A 25699-nucleotide genomic window follows, 5' to 3' on the forward strand; every position below is an offset into this window, starting at 1 on the left:
GTAGAGCGGCGACGGCGGCTCCTCCTTCACGGCTGCAACGCGGGAATCCTTCAAGGCGGCGGTTGAGTGGTGAGTGACACACCCTTTGGCATTCTGTTTGAGCTTCCTTCCCTGGTTGTATGCTTGCAGCCATTCGTGGCTCGCATACGGTGCTCGGTAAGTCCCCAGCTACGACCTGTGCGGCAAAAGCGCACAGATATAGACTATCTTATGTATTATGCCTTGAACTAGAGCTTAGCCAATGGCCATGATTATGGACAGTATGAATTTTGTAAAGGAATATAGGATTTGGGGCCAAAGGCTCGTCACTTTGGATGAATACTTAGCCAAGCTTAACCATCTTAGTCTATACCTTCCTCATAGAAAATTTATAACTATAGACCACTATCATCATTTCCAACTTTTTGGATCTTAGGATTAAGACTTTCACCACACGACTTAATAAAGTTTAAACAAATAAAAGAAGTATTTTCTTTAAGAAATATTATTACTTAATTATTGTAAATTTTTTGATACACAAAGAGTATTTTCTTCTAGAATAAATCATGAAACATGGACATCAAGCCCAGAAGGTTGTCCCTGAAGTAGAGGCATTTGAGAGTGATATCAAAGAAGCATTTCATAAATCACAACCAGGGCTATTCTAAGGGAAGGGAATAATCTCAAAGAAGTGGTTTTGAACTAGAATGATTCCACGGATGATTACATTGACATAGCAGAGGGTATAATGATCAAAGCAAGATGGCTCTTGCTTGACTTAAGATTATTGATATTACCAAAAATAGTTAGAGAAATCATATGGAGTCCAACCATTTGAATCAAGATCAACTTAGATGGAAAGATATGAAGGATTACCTCACAACAAAGGTTTTTTCTCCTAGGATTCTAGGAGAAAAAGATGAATGAATTCTTAGAATTATCTCAAGAAAGGAAATCCATTGAAGTGTACCATTAGTCCTATGTAAGTGTTGTCCGCATTATGCTCTCACAATGGATGATGAAACTATTCTTCATAAATTTATTTTGAAGGTTACATCCTCCATTAGACAGGCTGGTCAAGAGTGCAAAGCCCTCATCCATATCAAAATCAATAAGAATGAATCAACATTTCGCACAAGGTTTTCTAAAGGAAACAATTGCACAAAGATCTTTGCTACGCCCCCGCCCACCCCAAAGAGAACTTCAACAAATTCTAGGTTACATAAACCAGAGGCAAGACAAAGATTAGAGTTAAGTCTCTAAGGTTAGTAGACCCAAAGGAATTCCTACCCTAGGATGCCATCAGAGTTACTGCTTTAACTTAAGAAAGAACGTAAATGTTTAGATGCTAGGAGCTCGGCCACATGCTGAAGGCGACTGCCCAAACACTCATGTTGTTGTTGCTTTCCCACCTCCACCTGCCCCAGGATCCTGTTACCAAAGGCCTACAACTTTACTGAAGAGAATTGCAGGACCCATGCCTCAGAATTGGAGAAATTATAGGAGGCAAATTTCAAGCTAGTCAGTTACACCTAATGCCATTACAATTGGCTGACCCCAGGAGGAAGAAGAAAGCGGTAGGATTCATGTCACTCTTAAGCATCAATGTTAGAATTAGTAATTTTTCGTAATTCAGATCCCAGCCAATTACCAATGTAAAAATTTTTAAGCTTTTGGAGGTTGACTTAAGAAGAACTTATTCATTTATTTTTCCTGGATGCTTGCATAAATTAATAATCAACCAGAAGCAAGGTAAACCAATGTAAGTGTAAGTGGAATTGGCTAGTAGAAAGATTCTTTTCATGTGTCAGGATTCTTGGAATGGATTGGCTTACTTAGAATCATGGAGATATCCATTTTCACTTATTCATTTATTTTTTCTAGATGTTTGAGTAAATCAATAATTGATTAGAAGTGGGAAAAATTAAGATTACTTTTGGATCAAGGCTTTGTTGAACCTAGTGTATCCCCATGGGATGTGCTTGTACTTTTTAAAAAGAAGAAGGATGGGACTCTCATGATGTGCATTGATTATTGAGGATTGAATTAGCTAACCATTAAAAATAAATATCATATCCCTAGGTTAGATGAGCTTTTAGATTGACTGCATGGTGCCCAAATATTTACAAATATTGACTTGAAGTCAGTAAAACAGATTAGGGTTAAGAAGTAAAATATTCCTAAGACTGCCTTCATTAATACGCAATATAGACATTATGAATTTACAGTAATGCCATTCGGATTAACAAATGGCCCTACTACCTTCATAAGCAGTTAATGTAAGAGATCTTTAGAGAGCATCATTCCATCTTGGTCTTCTTTGATGACACCTCGCTCTACTCCAAAAATGATGTTGATCATAAGAAGCATGTGCATAAGGTCTTGGAAACTCTCAAGATGCACAAACTTTTTGCTAAGAAGAGTAAGTGTATGTTCTTCAATCGTATTGAATATCTAGGGTTCAAAATGTCAAAGGATAAAATATCAGATGACCCCATAAAGATGTAACCTATTATTGATTGCCCAGAACCAAATATGGTAAAGGAAGTCATAGAGATTTCATGCTTGTTAGGGTGATATCGAATTTTCATCCATTGAAATGCCAATATTGCTTCTCCTTTGATTGTACTTCTCAAGAAGAAAAATTAATTTTCATGGTCTCCTATGTGTTAGAGTGCCTTTGATAAGTTAAAGGTCACATTAACGATAAATCCTGTGTTAAAGCTACTACAATTTCGAAAGCCTTTCAAAGTCATCATTGATGCCAATGCTTGGTGGAATCCTAATATAGGAAGGATGCCCCATAGCATGGGAATTCCGAAAGTTAAGGCTACAGGAAAGGAATTATGATGTCCACATGATCTAGAGTTGCGGTTATAGGAAAGTAATTATGATGTCCATGATTTAGAATTGCTTACAACAGTACACGCCTTAAAGATTTTGGCGACAATATCTTCTTGGATAGAAGTTCACTTTAGTAACTGATCATAAGAGCTTAAAGTGGATCTTCACTCAAAATGATCTTAATATGAGGCAAAGAAGATGGACGCAAACCCTTATCAATTGGATTTTGAGATTAACTATAGGTCAAGGAAAGAGAACATGATCGTATGAACTCAGCAAGAAGGCCTCCTTACTTGCGATCCAAAATTTCACATCCCTTACCTGTCGAGATCAATTGCATTAGATAAGTTCTTTGCCCTTGTCATTGCCTTGCTTGAGTAGGAAAGCAAAACGATGCAAGAAATGAAGAAAGTTCAAGGGTATAAGTTAGAGGATGACTGAAAATACTTCAATAACTAGTTGTGTGCTTATGAATGAGGAGATTCGAAGAGAAGGATTACAAACCAAGCTCATGATAGTGTAGAAAATCATTAGCATGTGAACCTTATAATTTTTTATTATTGACCATGTAAATTTATATCTACCTTGATTAATCTAAGGGATTAGGTTAAAAGAATCAACCCTACCTTAGAGTTAGAAGAGATAGCCAAGCATTAAGAAAAATTTAGACTTAAAAAGGGCTAAAAGAGCTACATTATCACTTTGTCTCATCACTTTGCTAGAAAAAAGGGAACCGTGGTGAACCTTATGAATCTTACTTCAAAATCTCACATGTGATATATGGTTGGAAAACACTTGAAGCGTAGATTCTAAATCTACCACCTACGATCAATTTGGAGTTGATATGCTCAAGTTATGGATTCCTTACTAAAAGCTACATTCCAATGATTGTGACATGTCACAATCATTGGAATCTACCTTTTAGTGGGGAAGATGATATATAGTTGGAAATCTCTTGAAGAGTAAATTCCAAATCCATGAATCTACGTTCTAGTGGAAAGAGTGATACATGGTTGGAACTAGCAAAGTGATGATATGGCTCTTTCTAGAGGGTCCCTTTTTAGTCCAAATTTAAGAGAAACTTGGATAATTTTAAATTTTTGGTTTAGATTACATAAATAATTATCCTTGAATCTAGAGAGGGAAAGTCTTAATAACCTCATTAATTTGGTGTAGATTACATAAACTTGGATAATTTTAAGAGAAACTTGGATAATTATAAATTTTTAGTTTAGATAACATAAATAATTATCCTTGAAGTTAGAGAGGGAAAGTCTTAATGACCTCATTAATTTAGTGTAGATTACATAAATAATTTTAAATTTTTGGTGTAGATTACATAAGTAATAATCCTTAAATTTAGAGAGGGAAAGTCTTAATTACCCCATTAATTAAGGGCATAGGGGATGCGTCGTATCTACCCCAAGATGTGCAAATTCATACCCAAGATTTTATAAAAGAGGTGATGGAAATGCGACTATGTGAAACCAGTTTAACATTGGCAAGCTTAGTACAAATCCATAATTTTATCTCTCTAAAAAGATATGAAAGAAAAAGACCTATGTGCATTAATGTGAAAAATTTTAAAATATTTAGTGGCTAGGTCATTAAATAGAAGTTGGAAGTTTAAGAACAAATTTAGAGAAGAAATAATGATAAGAAGTGTCCAAATTAAAGAGAGAGAATGTTTAAGAAATAATGTAGAGAAAGGAGTTGCTTGCATGTGTGAAGTATGATCAAGGTTAAGTTATAACTTTGAAGCCATTTTTGATCAATTAATAAACTAGAAAAAATAACATTCTATGAAAAGGACATACCGATGTCTACATATAGAACACAGAGAGAAGGTACTAGACATAAGTGGCTTCTGACACCACTATATGGAGTGTTCATATTTTTGGGATAGGTGATGACTAGTAGATGTGGCTCTCCTAGGATTATGGCAATTGTACTGAGCTTAATGTGAGACATGTGGACTTCTCCAGTGATGAGCACAATGGTCTTGGAGTGATAAGGCTTAATAGTGCATATGTCTTGGTTTGAGGATCATGGTCGTGGTGTAAGGAGGTATATGTTGATGATGTGACAATGATGTGTTACCTTGTGTTATGTGATTAGACATAACAAATTATGCATGATATAAAAGAATTGTATGATGATATGTTTCTATGAAAGGACTATTTTAAAAGGAGTGTATGTATGAACTTGTATGATGTTATAAGCGAACCACTGCACCAAAGAGAGAGGTACTTAGACCCATGTATCTCACTAGGATTTCTACCCATGAGAGATTATGGAATCTTGGAAAAAAATTAGAGGAATTATCAAGTTGATAAAGAGAACCATCACACCAAAATGAAATTGGTACTTAGATCCATGTAATCCCTTTTTACCTATGCCAGATCTAGGAAAACCATATTCCCTTGCTAATTAAGCATGAAGAGGATACTTTGAGGATGAGTATTAGTTGATTTAATTTATGTGGTTCCATGAATACATAAGTTGAGAGATAAGAGAGAGATTTGCCTAAAGTTTAGTGATGACATGATCTGTTTTTGCTAATTAAAGTTTCTAATTAAAATATAAAATTATATTTTCAATGTTTTATGTGACCCATTGATGTTTTTAAATTCCAAGATAAGAGAAAATTTTTAATAACACCAATTTACTTAAGATAATACAAAGCCTTTTTATTATAGATTACTGATGTAATGTTTTAACTATATGTTAGCCTAGTTTTCTAATAATGGTGTTTACCTCTAATTTCCACACTGGTATGGAATTATTTTCTTAAAGGGCCCTACCTCCCAGGCCTCATATTAGGTCTATCATGAATTGATGCTTACACTTTCTCACCATTATCTTAAAAATATAGTCCAAGAGCAACAAGATCCATCTTCCACTAGAGTAAGGCTTATCAATCAAGTATAGTGTGTGATGATCAACATAAAAGCTAAAACAGTTGCAACAATAAAACAATGCTAAATTTTTATATTGTATAGACTATTGCCAAAATTTATTCATTATATAGACCATTGCCAAATAAGTACCAAACCCTCTCTCTTTGTGGTGGAATGTTTATGTTATGTAGTATTCATTTTCCTTGAGGAGAACCAGATTGTGTAAAAATGCACCTAATTACATAATTTGAGGCATCTATGCCATCACACAATTAGTAGTCGTATGATAAATGAACTACCATGCTTTCTTCAGCTTCTCAAAGCATACATCACACTCCTCAATCCACATAAACTCGACCAACAATGTATAGGGCATGACTTGTATATTAAGAGACTAAGATATTTTCTTGTATTCTTTGAGTCAATCTCCTCCACATATCCCATCCACCATGTTTTTCTCAACATGGTATCTTGAGCTAGGTTGTGTGGTGGAAAATCTCCATTTTTTAAACTTTATCTTCTCAACCTCCATAGCCATTCTGCACCAGCCGTCAGTGGAGGACATGGGGAGAGCTGTAGAAAACATTTCAGCGCTTGCTTTCTTCTTGAGAAATCATCCTCAGCTCAAGGCGCTTCAGCCGAGCTATTTACATTGGCAATACATGCGCGCTACAGCTCGGCATTGCAGTTCTTGCAGACAGGCGCGTTTTTCAACTATGCTGGATGTCGTACATAAATACGCCTTATGTGGAGTCTTCCAAGCTACATTAGCTTAGGCTTTTGAAGCCCATTGTCTCCCCTATCCACAGCTCAAACCTTAGCTAAAATGGAGTCGTAGAGCTCTCGTGGGAAGGAAAAAACCAGGCGCCTACTGGTTTTTCCATGGAAGCTTGCTCAAGCTTTTATCAAAAGTGTTTATAAACACCAAAAAGTGTTGATTAACACTAATCATGCTATTAATCCAACAAATGAGAGCCTCTTAAGAGTGTTTTTAAACACTAAGTGTGTTTGTGAATGCTAATGGTGAATCTAATCACCAACACAAGTATCATTAGATACTAATCATGTGCTTTTAAGCACTAATAGTGTTGCTAAACACTAATGGTGATTTTAATCACCAAAGAAAGTGTTCCTTAACACTAATTAAGCTCTCTAAATCAGTATTCATGTTTGGGCACAAACCCTAAATGCTAAACCATATATTTACCATCTTCATCTCCTATTTATGCACTCCTATTTATGTAACATCCTTGACTTGATTAGGGTTGTTGCACTCTCATAAGCCTCACTCTTTCTTATTAAGCCTAAATATTATAAATTTCTAGTTTTTTTCTTCTTCATAAATCAGCCCATTACTTTCTAATAACCTCCTTCAATACCCAATGTCAAAGGAAAACACCCAAATCAAGAAGTTCTCAGGAGAGGGCTTCCACACTTGGCAAGTCCTTGTCAAGTACAAGATGATGTCCAAAGGTTTTTGGCCATTCATCTCTGACACTAAGGTTATTGATCAAACAAAGGGCTCAAGATATTGAAGATGATGAGAGGGCACAAGCCATCATCATGCTTCATCTTGATGAGGCTCTCATTCACCATGTGGACCAGCTTGGGTGAACATCAACAGTCTTCACAAAACAAAAACAGTTCAGAGCAGCGGGCCTTCTACACAAGTGCACGTAGTAGAGGACGAGGTAGAGGTCGTGGTGGGATGTGGCCAAGGTGGTGGCCAAATAGGTAATAAGAATTATGGTTCAACAGCAACAACAGTCCCAGAATTCACAACAACACACATGTGGAAGAGGCCAGTTTAGAGGCAAGGGGAGTCAAAGAGGTCGTGGTAATTTTGGCAAAGGTAGCGTAATGATACACGAGGGTGTTTTTACTATGGTAAGCCTTGACATGTGTAGGAAGATTGCTATAAGAAACAGAGTGACATGCGAAATGGAAAAGTGCAGCAAAACAACTATGCGTCTTCTAGCAGAAATAAAGAGGACAATGAGAGGTTGTTTGTTATGTAACATGTGGTTAATGATGTGTCTGAAAATGATGTAGCAATATGTAAGGATGATATATGGTATGTTGATTCAGGAACTTTGAACCATATGACAAGTCATGGTGTGTAGTTCAAGGATATGAAGAGTCTTGAAAGACCAGGTTTTGTTGAAATAGGGGATGACATTGCTCATCCAATTGCCCATGTTGGAGATGTGCCATTATCTATGCAGATGTACTTCATGTTCCAAACATTACAAAGAATCTGGTTTCTGCTAGCCAGATGATTTGACCAGGGTTTGCAGGTCCGATTTAACCCTGATGGCTACTATGTAGTAGAAGACTTCAAAGATAAGTGCAGGTTGGTTGCAAAAGACTTTAAAGATAAGTGTAGGTTGGTCGCAAAAGGCAATAGAGTGGGCCTAAGGTTTACATTGAATGTAAATATGCCTAAAGTGAGTGCTACAATGTTTACAAAATGTTCAGGAGTTATTGCAGATACATACATTTGGCATAAGAGAATTGGGCATGTAAATGTGCAAAGGATGAAGTCTATGCAGACTAAAGAAATTGTGACAGGGCTACCTAAGTTTAAAGTTGAAGGTATGCAGAAAGTATATGAAGCATGTCAATTTGGAAAGCAAACAAAGCATATATTTCCACATGACAAAAATGTGAACAAGAATGTACTAGATGTTGTGCATTCAGATGTATATCTAAAATCGGATATCGTTTGACGATTCAACCACTTGGAATTGGTTTTCAGGCATGCTAAGGGGAAGTTTGAGAAAGTTTGCAGAAGTAGTGCAAGATGCCAATGTGGATTAAACCAATGTAGAACATGACAATGAGGAAGCATTTGTTTATAAGGATACCCAATCACATTTGGGTGAAGGGAGTCAAGTGCATGATGATAATGCCAATATGGATAGTATGAATCCTTATATAAGCATGGACTCCATGGTGATCATGCGGTCTATGTTAGAAAGCATGATAGAAGGAGTGTAAAGTGAAATCAGGAAAGAAATATCATCCCTTAGGAATGATATGAAAGGTGAGGGCATGCATCAAGGTGCAAACACATCTTTTGGGATGACATCTCAAGTAAGACAGACTGGGGGTGTGTCTTTTACCAATACAAACGAGTTTGTTCATGTTAACAAGGAGTACAATCCACCTAACCTTTCTTTATTCCAAGTTCTTTTCTTTTAAAACCCTTTTCTAAGGGTTTCTTTAAACCTTTACCATTTTTTTTTGATGAACTCATATGCATGGAAGTCATCTACTATATTGTAATGGAGTTAGACACGGCCCTTGTGTTGATAAACAAGTGGTAAGTCGTCTCCTAAATCAATGTTCACATTGGTGTATGTATTTATGCATCATGATGAAGTGGCAAGCAAGAAGCATATCGAGAAGCACATGCATAAGCTATTGAAACATGGGTGGAATCCTTATGTTAGTGTATGTGGCAGCAGGCTGGACTAAAGAAGCTAGCATGATTGGAAGGAGACATGTATGCATGAAGCGTATCTATCATGAGAAAGGATTGGAGAAGCACGAAGATGCAACCAATGAAGCCAATTTAATGAAGAATGGTACATCCAAATCCAACTTGAAGATTGTCTTTTGCAAGAAGATGGTTTCATCAAAGTGAGGGAGCCAACAAGGGTGGTGCACGAAACCACTATGGAAGAGATGGTACTAAAGATGTTACTAAGGTTGAGGGGAATTTTGGAAGCTCCTCACATGATAAGAAACTCTTCTAGTTGAGGAGTGAAGCATGTTTACGAGAATTGGGAGTGAACCATATTTCTCTATAACTCATCACTTTTGTAAAAGCCTAATCTATAAAGGCTACCTACCTTGTCATCTATCCTATGGTTGAGAGGGGCTCATTTTGTTCTTGTATGTCCACCAATGCTGCTCACCTTGCTCCATGTTTGGCATTGTCCTATGGTGGCATTGAGAGGGGGTGTTGAAATATATGATGTACAAGTGATAAAGGGTGAGAGAAAGAGGTTATGTAGGTGTGAACACACCCCAAATAAAGTGGGCATGTGGGTGGAAAAGGGATTTAGGGTTGGCCCAAACCCTAGCCCTTGGTGAACCCTATATAAAGGGCAGGAGGCTTCACTTTTTGTAACACAAGTGACACAACACTTGAGGGTGAAGGTTAAGCCAACTTTGGAGTGGCTGGAATAGAAGGTAATATAGAAGCTTTCTATACATCTTGTGTTCTCTCTCTCTCTCTCGTATATGTGGCTGTATCTTGCCATCAACTATTGGTTCCATTGTGCATACTCCCCATTATTTTGACACCAAGTACTTTTGTAAGATTAATTTGAGGTCAAGGTACCATAAAATTAGAATGAAGGAGTGTGATGAGTTCAAAATAGCGTTTAGAACAGAAAGACGGCTATTTAATTTTTTGGGTTGTGCAATGTGCTTGCTACTTTCCAAGCTTTGATAAACAAAATACTATAGCCCTTCCTCTTCAAGTTTGTGTTATTATTTTTCGATGATATCCTCATCTATAGCAAAGGAGAGGATGACCATTTGATGCATGTTAGAGAAGTTCTTGAGGTATTGAAGAGCAACCACTTGTATGCAAAGGAGAGAAAATGTGCTTGAGGTATCGAAGAGAAACCACTTGTATGCAAAGGAGAGAAAATGTACTTTTATAGCTCAAGAAATGGAGTATCTGGGTCACATTGTGAGAAAAGAAGGAATCAAAGTGGATCCTAATAAGGTTAAGTGTTGAAAAAGTGTCCTACACCTATAAAGACAAATCAACTAAGGGGATTTTTGGGCTTATCATCTTTTTATAAAAGATTCATGAAAAGGTATGCAGAAATCGCAACCCCACTCACTATTAAGCTTAAGAAAGAAGCCTTCTTTTTTGGGATGTAATAGCAAATAATAGCTTTGAGGAGCTCAAAAAGATGGTCCCCTATTTTGGCTTGCACGGATTTCACTAAGCCATTCACGGTGAGGGTCAATCCATGTGGAAAAGGAATCGGGGCAGTTGTGTACCAAGATGATGGTGTGATTACTAAGTTAAATGAGAAGGAGATGCAAATGCATGTGTATGACTAAGAGATGGTTGCTATTTTACTTGCTATCAAGAAATGGCACCACTATCTTTGATGGGAGTCACTTTTATGTGAGAAGTAATCATTGAGTGTTGAGGTATCTCCTTTCTTAACCAAATTTGTCTCTCCTAAGCAAAGGCAGTGGTTAGCCACTTTTTGAAACTATGATTTTGAGATTACATACACAAAGGGTAAAGAAAATGTGGTTTCCAATGCTTTATCTAGAATATGAATATGCCCTTTGTCGGCCATCTTCAAAGTGTATAGACATTGGATCATAAACATTCAAGAAGAGTATCTCTTGGATGAGGAAGTGTCACAAATGTTACAAAATTACAGCATGCTTCTCAAGAGGATTTGGTTCATTTAAAATTCAAAATGTTCTCTTGTATTAAAAAGAAAGAGTCTCTTCAAAATGGTCTCTTGTATTACAAAAAAAGAGTCTCTTCAAAATGGTCTCTTGTATTACAAAGAAAGATTCTATCTTGTGTCTATGTCAGAATACAAGCAAAAAGTTGCCTATGTCAGAATGCATGCAAAAAGGAATGGAAGAAATGTATTCATCTCCTATTACACGGAATTTGGGTCTTTTTAAGACCTATGACAAGATAAGGAAGATATTTTATTGGAAAGGGATGTGGAAGCACATACATGCATATGTGTCAAAGTGCATGCCTTGTCAACTCAACAAGAATCCAACACATAATCCCGGGGGTTTACTTAAGTCCTTACCTATTCTTGAGGGGAATAAAGAGAATGCAGGGGAGAGGGAGAGCTTGAGTTCCTTGTAAGAAAACACACACATAAGAGAGAGAAAAACACACAAGAGAGATGGATGGCTGAATTTTCTTCTATCTTCTTCTCTTCTCTACACCCATATATCTAAAAGATAAGAGTACATACTATCAGGGAAAGTTCTCTTCTGGTCGGTCCATAGTGTGAACTTTACTATATGAGCTGGTGCTATAACTATGACATAACTCTAGTATTCCAAAGTGACTATTACATAGCTTGTTATACATTGGCAACATATCAACCATAATCTCAGCAACCATGCCAGTGGCATAAGTGTGGAAGCTATCACCCAAGCGGGTCATCAATGTCCGCAACACTAGTTGAGCTCGATAACTCAACAGGGAAGTGGACACACATTGCTATGGAATTTATCATGAGACTTTCTCACATAAAGAAGGGATAGGATAGCTTATATGTAGTTGTGGTGGATATATTGACAAAGATGGCACATTTCACCCCTGCAAAGGTTAAGTACACGACATCTATGGTGGCTAAGCAATTTGTGGAGTATGTGTTAAAATTGCATGGTATGACAGAGCAAATTGTTAGTGACCATGATGTCAAGCTCATGAGTTAATTTTGGAGAACTCTATTTGAGATCATGGGAACCAAGTTGACTCTTATTACCGCTTATCATCCCGAGATTGATGGTCAAACAGAAAGGCTAAATACGTGGGTGGAGACTTATTTGAGACACTATTTCCGTGAGACACAACATGATTGGTTTCCTCTTGCTGAATTTGCTTACAATAGTACTCATCATATAAGCATTGGCATGTCACCATTTGAGGCATTGCATGGGTATAAAATTAATATACCAATGGTGGTAATCAAGAAAGAGTGTATTAATCCAAACGCAAAGGAGGAGGTGGAAAGGATGCAAGAAATACTTCAACCACCAATGCAAGGCCAACATCAACAAAAGGTCAAAAGAGAGAATGAAGCACTATGAGGATACTCATAGAAGACCATTGGAGTTCCAAATGCAAAGGAGGAGGTGGAAAGGATGCAAGCAATACTTCAACCACCAACGTAAGGCCAACGTCAACAAGAGGTCACAAGAGAGAATGAAGCACTATGAGGATGCTCATAGAAGACCATTGGAGTTCAAAAAAAGGGATTACGTGTTTTTAAGAATCCCTAAATCAAGATATGGTTCTCTCAAGGGCAACACCAATACCAAGTTAGCTCATTACTACTATGGTCCCATAAAGTTTTGAGGAGAGTTGGTGAGATTGCATACCAACTATTTCTTCCATCAACTACCAAGATACATGATGTATTTCATGTGTCCCATTTGAAGGCTTATGTTGGACTGGAGGTGCAAGTTTTTTATGAGCTACCACCTGTGGATGAAGAAGGAAAGATTTAATATGTGCCAGAAAGCATAATGGGCAAACCTGAAAGAGTGCCTCGCAATCGTACTATGGTTGAGTACTTAGTCAAGTGGCATGGATTACCTCTTCAGGAATTTTCATGGCAGCTTGATTCTATGTTGGAAAGGTTTGAAGGGCTTTTGGCTACATATCGTGTGTGATGTTGTCACCAAATGGAAGACACTTGCTTATTGGAATTTACTATTACGACAATTTTTGAGGTCCCATAAATTTGAGTTCTCATCCAAGGAATCTTTTATAGGGATTATATATTTACATTGGGGATCACTTTTGGGAATGACTTGAGAGCATATATGCTATTCTTGGTGTGTGGAAGACGCTATGTTCTTATGGATAGATTTGGAGCCATGTATATCAAGGCCATTATATGCTAAATATGGTCTACATGGTTATGGGAGTTACATTCCATTGCATGAGCTGAATTTTTATGGTTTTGAGGATAAAACCAATGGGAAGGGATGGTTTGTAACATGGTTACTCATGTCATAGATATAATGGTATGGACCAAAGGCCATGGTCAAGTGTAAAAAGACATTAATAAGTGTAGTATAAAAACGGCCCAAGTATATAAGCCCATGGACATATTACCAACTTTTGAAAATATACAATTTTCTCTTAAAGATAAGCTCAAGGATCCATAGTGGTTTGTTTGTTAAATGAGATGGATTCTAGGAGAATATCAGTGTATAACTAAGGAAGATGATAGCTATGGTGGATGAAAGATAAAAGAAAAAATTCTTAGAGCACAATGTTGTTGATACTAATGAAGATAAATGAGATGTGGATTAGGGCTAATAGGAGTGCAAATGGGGTGCCTTCGCTCTAATACCATGTTAAATGAGATGGATTTGAGGAGAGAATGAGTGTATAACTAAGGAAGATGAGAGCTATGGTGGATGAAAGATGGAAGAAGACATGCGTAGAGCACAATGTTGATACTAATGAAGATAAACAAGATATGGATTAGGGATAATCACATGCTCACATTTTTGCATCATTAAGAAAATAAGCTTGATACATCCATTTATAGCTCTCATCCATATGCTCCATGAACCCTTGTGCCATCCATGTGTTCATAAATGGCCGCATGACTTGTGCATCCTTGCACTTTCCATGTCCTACTTTTTGACCATTGACTCCCTTTTACATTCATCCATTCACATGTCCAATAACCTTAGCCTTCATCAATTCTATCTACCTTTCTTCCACATACATGTGCCCCATACATGACATGACAGGCACCATCTTTCAACATTTTCTACCCTTGTGTGCATTCCATACAATAATGAATGCTAGGATGTATGCACTCTGAGTGTAACCCTTTCTTGCAAAACCCCTTTGAATGCACACAAAGATCATCAATGAAGATTTTAGGGAACTTTCTTAACTTCTTGTTGAAGTCCATGCACATTGACCTTTGAAAGGTCACAAGTACATATGACATCACTTTATATGCATAGATTGCCCAATTTGTTGCAAGTGTAGTTTTATACTAGTCCTTTGGATTAATGAGCACCATTGAATCTGTTCAAGAAACACCTTTGATCGAGCTACCCTCTCAAAAAGGACATCCTTTGTGAATGGTAAGGGGTAGTGGTCCTACTTTGTACATGCATTTAGCTTCTATAAGTTGACATAAATCTTGAGTTTCTTGTTTTTCTTGGGGCAATATGACTCCAATAGCACCCAATTAGTGTGGTTGATTTCATAGATAAACCTAACATGAAGCACCTTTTGTATCTCTTCCCTTGAACATTTCTATATATCGTGAATTAACTAGTGTTATAAGGCCCATGAGCTGCTAGTTTGGCAATGTCAAGGTAAAAAGTAAGATTTGCCTTCATGAATATATAAGTGTAGGTCAGTTGGCGATTATTCCTCCTATATAAATCTAAAATTATAGAAAATGGGAAGAATGTTTAAATCTGAAAAAAATTCCTAAAATGTCCAAAATTGGGTGAATATTTTTTAAAACCCTTCAAAAAGGCCAAAATTTGGGTGAATGTTTTAAGATACCATGTGAAACTTTTTTGTGGAAAAAACTCAAAAAAATAACGAATTGGTGAAGATTAGCCCCTATTTGTTTCCTTGCTTGCCATCATCCATAAGAGGTATAGTATGCATTGATCATCATCTTCAATGGAACATCCTTCATGTTCTTACAACACTAAGGAAACAATCCGTGAAGGCCTTGAAGTCCACGAGCCTCTCCTTAGATAAGTCTTTTCCCACATGTACATGTTTTGGGTCATTTTGTGGCATTGTCAAATCCACTTCCTTGGTCTTGGGGATAAAATGTAAATTGTTGCACTCTTTAATATCCCACCAAGGAATATATAGACATAAAGAGACTTTTTATTCTCATGTAATAGGAATTTGTTCTAACTAGAGAAAGTTCGTCTAACTAAAAATAAAGAATAATTTGCTAATGCTAAAGCTTACAACAGATTCCCAAAAAAATAATAATGTATCTTTTAGACATAAACAAGAATTAAAAGAGAATTCAAGAAGCTTCAAAATCTCTAAGATTGAACTTATAATGATAAAAAAAGAGGGTTGGTTAATTCAACACAATCCACTATGTGTGACTCAATCAACTTGGAACTTGCTTTGGTATCTATTGAAAGAGAGAGACAACATGAAAGCATGGAATCACAATGATTTAATGTTTTAAACCAATTGAGTACAAAGATCAATTAAGTTGAATAAGACTAGCCATTAGTTAACATAAGTGGAATGAATAGTTTTATGAAGTGAGTACAACAAAATACGATTAACCAACTACTAGTGATTGTGATTTGCCTAGTATAAAGTTCTAAACCTAAGATATATGTGACTAGTTCTAATTACACCTACTTTGACTGCCCACTAACTAAGGTGGCCACTAATTATGGAGTTGATTAGGTCCATGTAACCTTATTTATATTGGAATGTTCCTTGAACATTGTAAGGTTGAAAGGATGAATCTCTAGAAGCTCCTTACTTGTACGGCCCTATAGAGTTTTGTTATCACTAGGCCAAGGTGTGCACCACCTTTTGTTGATAATCAGTGCTAGGGCTCTACTGGTTTAGCTTTGCCTCTCCTTTGCCTTGAGCTACCTTTGTCAATTTGAGATATAGAATTTTCCATCTTTGTTACATCTTTGTGTCTTTTAGAATTTTTTGGGATTTAACCCTTATGCAGTCCTTTTATTGGCATGGGCTTCACAAGGAAAGCAGCATGGACAGTGACAATGACTTCCAAATGCACTTGGCATGCTAGTGTCTCAATAAAACAATTCCTTGTTGAACAAAAGTATGGTTGCACCATGGAAACAAAAGAAACAAATGGGTTATGTGTCCTTGGAGGAGGTTGATGAATCAAACAAAACAATATAAGGTCGGCACAATTTGTATTTTTTTTTAAAAAGAAAACAATTGCAATGATCATCTAGCATCTATCTTTCGTCCATGTGTGATTCTAGGCTTGGATGTTAGCGATATTTTCACTTTTTGTGACTAAAAAGTGTATCTTGTAAATGCACAAAACCCCCATTTCTTTTCGTAAGGTTTTTTTAATAAAAAAAGACTATGTCCTGTGGTGTCTCGATATGATATACTAATAACAAAAAAATAAAAAATTACTTACTTTTTATATATATAGAAGAGACGCACACAACATACAAAGTTCTTCATGTGAAAACCGTGATGTTGCTTATGGTGCCCAAGCTAGTCGATATTAAATTAAATCGTGGAAGACTTCTTGTGGGTACTCCTAGCCTAGTATGTGTACCCTTCCAAGTTCCATGTGGCTTGAAACTTGTGAGGCCATATATGAGGCTTTATGGTAGTGTGTAGTGGTTGGAGTAAGTTTGGAGATCTTTGAGGGTTAGACCTAGGCTTGATTTTTGTGACGGGCTACCTTGCTCTCCACCCTTGTGATGTGTGTGTATGTCTGCTTTTATTGCGAAGGAGGAACACACACTCTCCACCCCTTTGCGGAGTGAGCGGAAAGGGTGGGCTGGAAGTGAACTCACATGTTTGAGAGGAGAAAGGATGCCACCTTAACCAACTGGCCATTGTCTCCACCCCGTTTACACGCTTTTGAAAAAATTTCATTTTAAAAACATTGAAAATGACTACATGATGGACGACATCATACACGACACGCACAGATGCACCCTCCTAGAGAAAAAAAAACATTGAAAATGAGTAAAATGATTGACAAAAATGAACCCTTTTTAGACTCGAGATCCAAGCCCATAAGAATGGGAGATCTGCCCTTTTCACACAATTTGGCGGGGATGTTTCCCACCCTTTTTAAAGCTCTTGAGGGTCTTTACAAGTCAAGCTATTCCGGAACTAGGATTTTCATTAGGAATCTTGGCTTGAAAATAGAAAGCACACATGTTATCACCCACAGACACAAGTGCCATTGCTCGCACACGGGAGATTTGAACCTAGAACTTGGGGACTCTCGATCTGCAAAATCTGGGACTCGGGCGGGCACATGTAACAAAAACGACTTCCACCCTTGGTTTGAAAAAGGCCCTGAGTGTGTAAAGTCCCTAATAAGAGCACAGTCACCGCGATCACATGCCAATAGTTCGTGTATTTTGCAGGGACATTGATTAGGCGAGGAGTGAGCAGTCCGTGATTTAGGAAGGTACGGAATGTTTCAGATAAGTGCTGCACAGTTACCTTTCAAGCCATATATGATGCTAGGTTCGCGTCTGTGCAAGCAATATATGGTAGAGAGAGAGCGATGGTGATGGTGGTGGTGGTGGTGGTGCTGCTGCTGCTTATAGAAATGTGCTCATCAACAAAGAGGCGGAGCTTCAAACACCCCCACTTTGATCGCGTAGCTGTGCCAATCGCCTGCTTACTTATTACAAGTAAATATGTTAATTATTGTGCATGCGCATATCATACCACCAACACCAGCAGCAGCAACGACGGTGGTGGTGGCGGCGGCGCGGCCTCGCGCTTTGCCTGCAGCTCTCCGCTTTCCTCATCTCTGCCATTTTGTGATGTGGAGTTGGCTGTGGAGGAGCGCGTGAGGGATGTGGTGGGGCGCCTCACATTGCAAGAGAAGGTGGCTCAGCTCGTTAACTCAGCGCCCGGTGTCTCCCGCCTTGGCATCCCCCCTTACGAGTGGTGGTCTGAGGCTCTCCATGGAGTCTCCAACGTTGGGCCAGGCACCACCTTCACCAAAACCCTCACCACTAACACTAATAACAACAATTCTCTCATCCCTTCTGCTGTTAGCTTCCCTCAAGTCATCCTCACCGCTGCCTCCTTCAACACTCGCCTCTGGAAAGCTGTTGGCCAGGCATGCCCACCACCCCTCTGTATCTCATAGTCTTTTTAATCCTGTTTCTCTTTCTCATAATAGACTTCTTAATCACTAGACATTTGTAGTTTTTACAAACTTAACTTCTTAGCTGCAGTATTTTCAAAAAAATAAACTTCTTAATTATAAAACCTTGGATTCTTTTTACAAACTAGACTTCTTAATTGCAAACTATCTGCTCTTTTTCTTTTTTTTTTTGTAATAAACAAAATGGACTTCTTAATTGCATATTCATCATGATTAATAACCTTTATTTTTGTTTAGTAACATCAACATATCTTAATCGACTGCTAATTCATTTATTTTTAATGCCAGGTGGTTTCAACGGAGGCAAGAGCAATGTACAATGGGGCGCAATCTGGGCTTACCTTTTGGAGCCCAAACATCAACATATACAGAGACCCCAGGTGGGGCCGAGGCCAAGAGACAGCAGGAGAGGACCCTTATCTTGCAAGCCAGTATGCAACCTACTACGTGAGAGGCTTGCAAGACACCAGCAGCAACAACAGTCTAAAAGTTGCAGCCTGCTGCAAACATTACACCGCTTATGATCTTGATAGCTGGAATGGCATAGATCGGTTCCACTTTGACGCTAAGGTAAATGTAATCAAACGTTGAGATTAACTAAATCATCTCTAATGTTGAGATTAATCAATTATCTCTGAGGTTGAGATTAATCAAATTGTTTGTCCAAGTTTCAGACTAATTAATCATCTCAAAGTTTGAGATTAATCAATCCCCATCTTGCGTACTTGAAACTAAAACAAACAATCACCACGCACAAAATTAAAAACAGTTTAGCAAGGTTTAGACCGAGTTACTTTAGAATATTTAGCGTAATTTTCAAGATAAGTACTGATTTTTCTCTTGATTAAAATGACCAACAGGTGACACAGCAGGACAGGGATGATACATACCAACCCCCATTCAAGAGTTGTATTCAAGAGGGCAATGCTGCATGTGTCATGTGCTCGTACAATCGTGTGAACGGAGTGCCAACTTGTGTGGACAAGGGTCTACTTGGGGGGACTGTGAGAGACCAATGGGGTCTAAATGGGTATGATTATTAACGTTAATCGAGAGTTTCATGTTATTTAACCTTGGTTTTGAATTACTGTGGCCGTTGCAACAACTCATCTCCAACTCTTGATTTAATGGCGTACGTCAAGTTCAACTTAATTATGATGTGACATGTTTGTGATTATGATCCCTCCTGAGTCCTCTTAATGCAGATACATTGCCTCGGATTGTGATTCAATTGACGTGCTTTATAACACCCTTCATTACACTCAATCGGCGGAGGATGCAGCTGCAGCTTCGATACAGGCTGGTATGATTAATTATCCGTATATCAAGATATGAATTCTCATTAGCCAACCGACTCTTGATTAATTCCTTGATTATAAAACTAGGGATTCAAATAGTCATTGCTTAATCTTGTTTATTAACACTTTGAACATGCATTATAATTACCAGGATTAAACATGAACTGTGGAGCATTTCTTGCAAAGCACACAGCTCAAGCTGTGGCACAAGGCAAGCTCAATGAGAGTGAAGTGGATGAATCCTTATCTTACTTATACACGGTGTTGATGAGGCTTGGGTACTTCAATGGCGACCCAGCCTTGCAAGAGTTTGGATCCTTGGGGTCCTCTGATGTTTGTACTAGTGACCACATGGAGCTCGCCATTGAAGCTGCTAGGCAAGGAATTGTTCTTCTTAAAAACGATGGCGATAGCCTACCTCTCTCTCAAACTTCTATCCAAACACTCGCAGTCATTGGTCCAAATGCAAACGTGACATCGACAATGATAGGCAACTATGCTGGTAATCATCCTGGTGTGTGTGTGAGCGTGAATGTGTGTGTGTGTGTGTGTGTGTGTGTGGGCGTGTGTGTGTGTGAGCGCGTATGTGTGGGGGGCTGTGTGAGAGCATTTTTTTGAAAGTGTAATTAATCACTTCAAAGTCGAGATATTTATCTTTTTCTTTAGTAATAACACATAAATACTTTCTCTTGAGAATTAATCAATGCATTGACACCCTCACTCTGTGTGTGTTCTAAACAGATTTTGTAAAAACTGTATTTTATTACTTCAAGGTTGAGCTGTTAATTATTTATTTATTTTTCGTGGAGTAACAACACATTGTTTCTGTTTTCTTGAAAAGAGATTGAATGCATTTAATTCCTTATAGTATGTATATATATATATTAAAAAAAAACATCCCTTGAGCATCTTGGCCACTCCATTTGCAAGATGAAATGTACTGAGAGGCATGGGTGGTATAAAGTATTTGAGAAATGTACTAAGAGGCATGGGTGTATATAAAGTATTTGAAAAATGTACTAAGAGGCATGGGTGGTATAAAGTATTTGAAAATGTACTGCTAATTTCTTGCAATTTTTCTTCACAAAGTTTTTTAATTCTATTTCTGACAAAGGTTTAATAGGATAAACCCTTTTTAGTAAAAAAGAAATTGTAATATTCTCAATATATTTAGTATTCGTGAGTTCAGCTAATGATGATGATGCTGCTTGTTTGCCATTGCAAGGTGTTCCGTGCAGGTACATTACGCCATTGCAAGGCCTAGCAGGGTACGCTCAAAACATAACATACGCAGCAGGGTGTGAGAATGTGGCCTGCGGGAGCGATAGCATCATAGGGGCAGCTGTGACAGCGGCTGAGGTGGCGGATGCGGTGGTGCTGGTCATGGGCTTGGACCAATCACAGGAGAGAGAAGGGCTGGACAGGACGATGTTGGCGCTGCCAGGTCAGCAGGAGAGCCTCATCACGCAAGTTGCCAGCTCCGCCAAAGGCCCTGTGGTGCTTGTCATAATGTCAGGCGGGCCGGTCGACGTGGGCTTTGCAAAGCACAATCCGTGCATACGTGGCATCATTTGGGTGGGTTATCCAGGCGAGGGTGGCGGCCAAGCCATCGCTGAAGTAATCTTCGGGGTTCATAACCCAGGTAATTAATAGTTTAAGCTGCTAATTGCGAGTGATGAAGCTATGCGTGATGGCTTTGTAAGTGCGTGATGGCTTTGTAAGTGATTAAGCTATGCGTGATGGCTTTCTCAGTGATTACGTGCTAAGCTTGATGGCTTTGTAAGTGATTAAGCTATGCGTGATGGCTTTCTCAGTGATTACACGCTAAGCTTGATGGCTTTGTAAGTGATTAAGCTATGCGTGATGGCGGTTACGTTCCTAAGTGATTTTAAGCTTAGCGTGATCATGAATTGCGCGACGCGTGATCATGCCTTGTCTAATTAATTGTAAGTTTAGCTAGCGTAATTAGCGATTAAGCTGTCTCTCATAATTTTAGAAAAGTGCATGATTGCGACTGATTATGTTCCTGTATGCAGCCGGCAAGCTGCCCGTGAGCTGGTACCCGCAAAGCTACACGCAGATACCCATGACAGACATGCGCATGCGGCCAGATCCAAGCACGGGCTACCCCGGCCGGACATACAGATTCTACACTGGAGACACCCTTTACACATTTGGGGACGGCCTGAGCTACACCAAATTCTCTCACTCCGTTACGGGCGCCCGGACTCAAATGACTAATCTCATGCAAGCTTCTCTTAATCACTCTGCTAATTTAACCACTAATTACGAGAGATTACTTCCGGTACACACGCTGCAATGCAACAATCTGAATTTTGACCTGCTCGTGGACGTTACCAACGTGGGCAGCATGGCTGGCAGCCACGTGGTCTTGGTTTTCTGGCACCCTCCTACGTGGCCAGGGGCTCCAACTAGGCAGCTCGTTGCATTCCAGCGTGTACAAGACCTCCAGCCTGGCCATGCCACACAGCTTCAAGTGGGCCTCAACGCTTGCCAGCATCTCAGCTTTGCAAACTACATGGGCGCCCGCATGGTTCCCACGGGCTTTCACACTCTTGCAGTGGGCGAGTCACTCCATACCTTTACTCTCTCCTAATCCTCTTATTCAACTCATGATTGGACTCTTATTCAACTCATTATTGGAGCACCATTTTTTTAAAAATTTTAAAAGCATAAGAAAATGAATTTGTCATTGTATAAGTATCCCCTTGAGATTGAGAAGTGATATATATGTAACACATTTGTGGATCAAATGAATAATTGCAAATGTCTCTCTATAGAGATCTTCCCCTCCTTCCTCGTAAATGTGTTGTTGCCAAATGATGATATTGAAATTTATAAAAAGTCATTTTCATCAATTTCCAATTTTGAGTATAGTAATTTATCAATTGAGCATGAAATTCTTTCATTACAGAAAAGCCTTTCTTTAATGCCTGTGTATGAGGTAGATTCCTCAAGGTTTTTTCTAGTTTTGAGCGGTAGTATTTGCATTGTTGTATTTGCATGGGTAGACCTGTGTCTAAGAGTGCATTCATTGACGATGGGGGCTTTTGCAAACTTATCTTTTATTGACAATTTTGTGGCTTTGGACAAAGGCTTCTATTTGGTAAAGTGTGCAAACAAGGAGATGGGCGCTTGCAACCTTATCTTTTATTGACAATTTTGTGGCGTTGGACAAAGGCTTCTATTTGGTAAAGTGTGCAAACAAGGAGATGGTGTATGTTTTGGTATGCATAGAAGGTTGTTTGCTAGTTGTATAGAATCTTTAATATAAATGAAAGAAGAACATGTGCATACAACCAATAATGTGTTTGCAATTAAAAGGTTTTTGAGATTGCAGAGCTTGAAGTAAGAACAATAAGGAAGGTCAAAGTGAACAAGATACGCATTTGCAAAAAATAAATAAATTAGGCATCTTGTTGTATACTAGCACAAACTTTATTTGCCATTATGTTCAAATTATAAGACAAAATGATGTGGAAAAAAAGTGCACATCATAAGTATCTCTACTTCACCAAAAAAACACTTGGAACATAAAACTACTTTTATATTCTATTGGACATTATGCAACTTGCAAATTGAAATGGTACACGAGAAATATAAGAGACATTTTTAGACCATTGGCTATTTAATGGTGCCTAGTAAAGGGAAAAGTTAGTCGATTGAGGTATTTAATGATTTACCACATAGGCTTGAATGCCTCGATTGAGGCATTTTAAGCAATGATAGGTATGCATGGAATACCTCGATTGAGGTATTCCAATGAGTCTTCACATACCTCGATCACGGTATTTGTTCAAGTCAAGAGGCTACCTTAGCCTTGCCTTTGAAACAAATGCAACTTTTCCATGTGGGTGCACTACTAGCTCGTCCGCCGGTCGATGTCCTCACTCCATTGTCACACCAAAATGCTCATTTGCCAATGGGATGAAGGAAGATATCTTTTTGCATAGATGGAGGCAAATTGAGATTTGTCTTTGTGATGGCTCTCTCACAAATGGTGGAGGAAGAAGAAGCTAATTGAAGAGGGAAAAGTGTGGGTATATTTCATGAAGGAGAAGAGTGAAGTGTTTACTCATTTTCAGAATTTCAGAGTGATGGCTGAAAAACAGACAAGAAAGTATGTGAAGTGCCTAAGGTCAGATGGAGGGGGAGAATACTTCTCCACCAATGAGTTCTCTGAATTCTTGCGAATAAATGGCATTCAGAGACAATTTACATATAGATACACTCCGCAGCAAAATGGAGTTACTGAGCGGAAAAACAGGCACATTGCAAAGATAGCACGAGCATTGATGGAAGAGAAGAATATGTCGCATAGCTATTGGGTTGAGGCTATCTCTACAACAGTTTATATCATGAACATGACTCCTGCATGCATCTAGCATACATGATGTAACGCCAGAGGAGAAGAAACCTATATTCAAGCAAGCATGCATCTAGCATACATGAATGTAACGCCAGAGGAGAAGAAACCTATATTCAAGCAAGCATGCATCTAGCATACATGAATCCTATAGTATACAAGCAAGCAAGAGTAGAGAGGAGAAGATCTCGCAAGACTTATTCTATTGTCAAAATTGACTCATATACAAGTGAATAGTTTTCACACTAGGTAAGTGAGACTTAAAAATGGTTTGGTCTCTCTTACTAGTCATAAGCAAGTATGTACACGAAGTCTTTAGACTTTCCCTATTTGACATTAAGCACAAGGTAAGATCTCTTTATATGTTACAACAGTGCCTTACAAAAGATAAGTGCTCGTTTTATTGGTTATCCTAAACTTCCATGTTTGGAAGTTATTATTATCACAATCTTTAATAGACTGGCAGACATCTCTACTTGCAAAAACTTACTAAATAGACCTTCTACATTTGTAGCAACAAATTTGCAACCTTCAACATCAATACGGTAAACATATTATAATGTCACTATATATGAACCAGCAACATAAACATACATCCACTAACACCCACAATACTTAGATTCTCTGCACACACTCACCTGTAACCAAATTTTTTTTGTTGTAACTTTTCTCTGATCGAAAATTGGGCATATACAATCAAAATAAAAAATTGTAGAGCCAAAATGAGATCTGAAACATGCCCAAAACGCGTCAAAACAAGAAAAATGTAATAACATAACTAACTACATTACACATTATATTATTCTTCCTTCACCCACCAAGAGAAAAAATTGTAATTAACATAGTTAACTCCACACATCAGGGTCTTCATCCTTCACACATGAGGATGCCTCAATCTAAGAGAGTGACTTTCTTGTCTACTTGTAGCTCTCATAGTAGCTACCAAAGATGTTGCACCGAAATCAAAGAGGAAAAGAGATGGAAATACCCTTACTCGTACCTCTTCCTTGCTTATTGCCTTGTTCTTTCCTCCTTAGCTCTCACACAAACCAGAGCTCTAATACCATAAAGAGAATGTGGGGAAGAGGAAGAGCTTTAGTTCCTTGCAAGAAAACACACATACAAGAGAGAGAGAGAGAGAGAGAGAGAGAGAGAGAGAGAGAGAGCAAGACACAAGAGAGAGATGGATGGCTCAATTCTCTCCTATCTTATTCTCTTCTCTATAACCATTAACATAAAGAGAAAAGTGTACATACTATAAGGGAAAGTACTCTCCTACTATATCATACATTGGGTAGTCCATGCTGTGAACTCAGCTATATGAGCTGGTGCTATAACTATGCCATAATTTAGTAATCCAAATATAGCTATCACATAGCATGTCATCCCACTAATAGTGGTGTAGCAACCATAATCTCATCAACCACATGACAGTGGTATAAATGCAAAAACTATCACCCACGCAGGCCATCAATGTCCTGTAGCACTAGTTGAGCTTGATATCTCAACAAATAAAAACTAGGGTCAATGCCCTTCATATCTATATAGCTCCAAGTGAATACATCCTTGTATGTAAACAATAATTCCTCTAATTTTTACCTCCATTCATCAAAGTTTAGCACCATCTGAGGATTCTCTTCATCTCTAAGGTTT

At 38.2% G+C, this 25699-nt stretch overlaps 1 protein-coding gene across 1 annotated transcript; it reads left to right on the forward strand.

The window, feature by feature from the left end:
• Positions 1 to 17608: 17608 nt before the first annotated feature.
• On the forward strand, positions 17609 to 22471 carry LOC147616671 (putative beta-D-xylosidase 5). Its single transcript, XM_086777745.1, has 7 exons — positions 17609 to 18313; positions 18650 to 18931; positions 19222 to 19391; positions 19567 to 19664; positions 19811 to 20161; positions 20885 to 21301; positions 21696 to 22471. Exons 1-7 carry the CDS (start codon positions 17747 to 17749, stop codon positions 22274 to 22276), a joined length of 2466 nt encoding a protein of 821 aa, XP_086633871.1. The 5' UTR covers positions 17609 to 17746; the 3' UTR covers positions 22277 to 22471.
• Positions 22472 to 25699: the final 3228 nt, after the last annotated feature.

The sequence above is a fragment of the Cibotium barometz genome, chromosome 38 (assembly GCF_041138505.1).
Source record: "Cibotium barometz isolate CiBa-2024 chromosome 38, ASM4113850v1, whole genome shotgun sequence".
NCBI classification, from domain to species: domain Eukaryota; kingdom Viridiplantae; phylum Streptophyta; class Polypodiopsida; order Cyatheales; family Cibotiaceae; genus Cibotium; species Cibotium barometz.

What these genes read in the sequence shown, in the direction of transcription:
- LOC147616671 (XM_086777745.1), top strand. Translation starts at nt 17,747, where the DNA reads ATGGTGATGGTGGTGGTGGTGGTGGTGCTGCTGCTGCTTATAGAAATG. An exon ending in GACCAATGGGGTCTAAATGG is followed by an intron (nt 19,392 to 19,566) that starts GTATGATTATTA and finishes CTCTTAATGCAG; the next exon opens with ATACATTGCCTCGGATTGTG. An exon ending in CTTCGGGGTTCATAACCCAG is followed by an intron (nt 21,302 to 21,695) that starts GTAATTAATAGT and finishes TCCTGTATGCAG; the next exon opens with CCGGCAAGCTGCCCGTGAGC.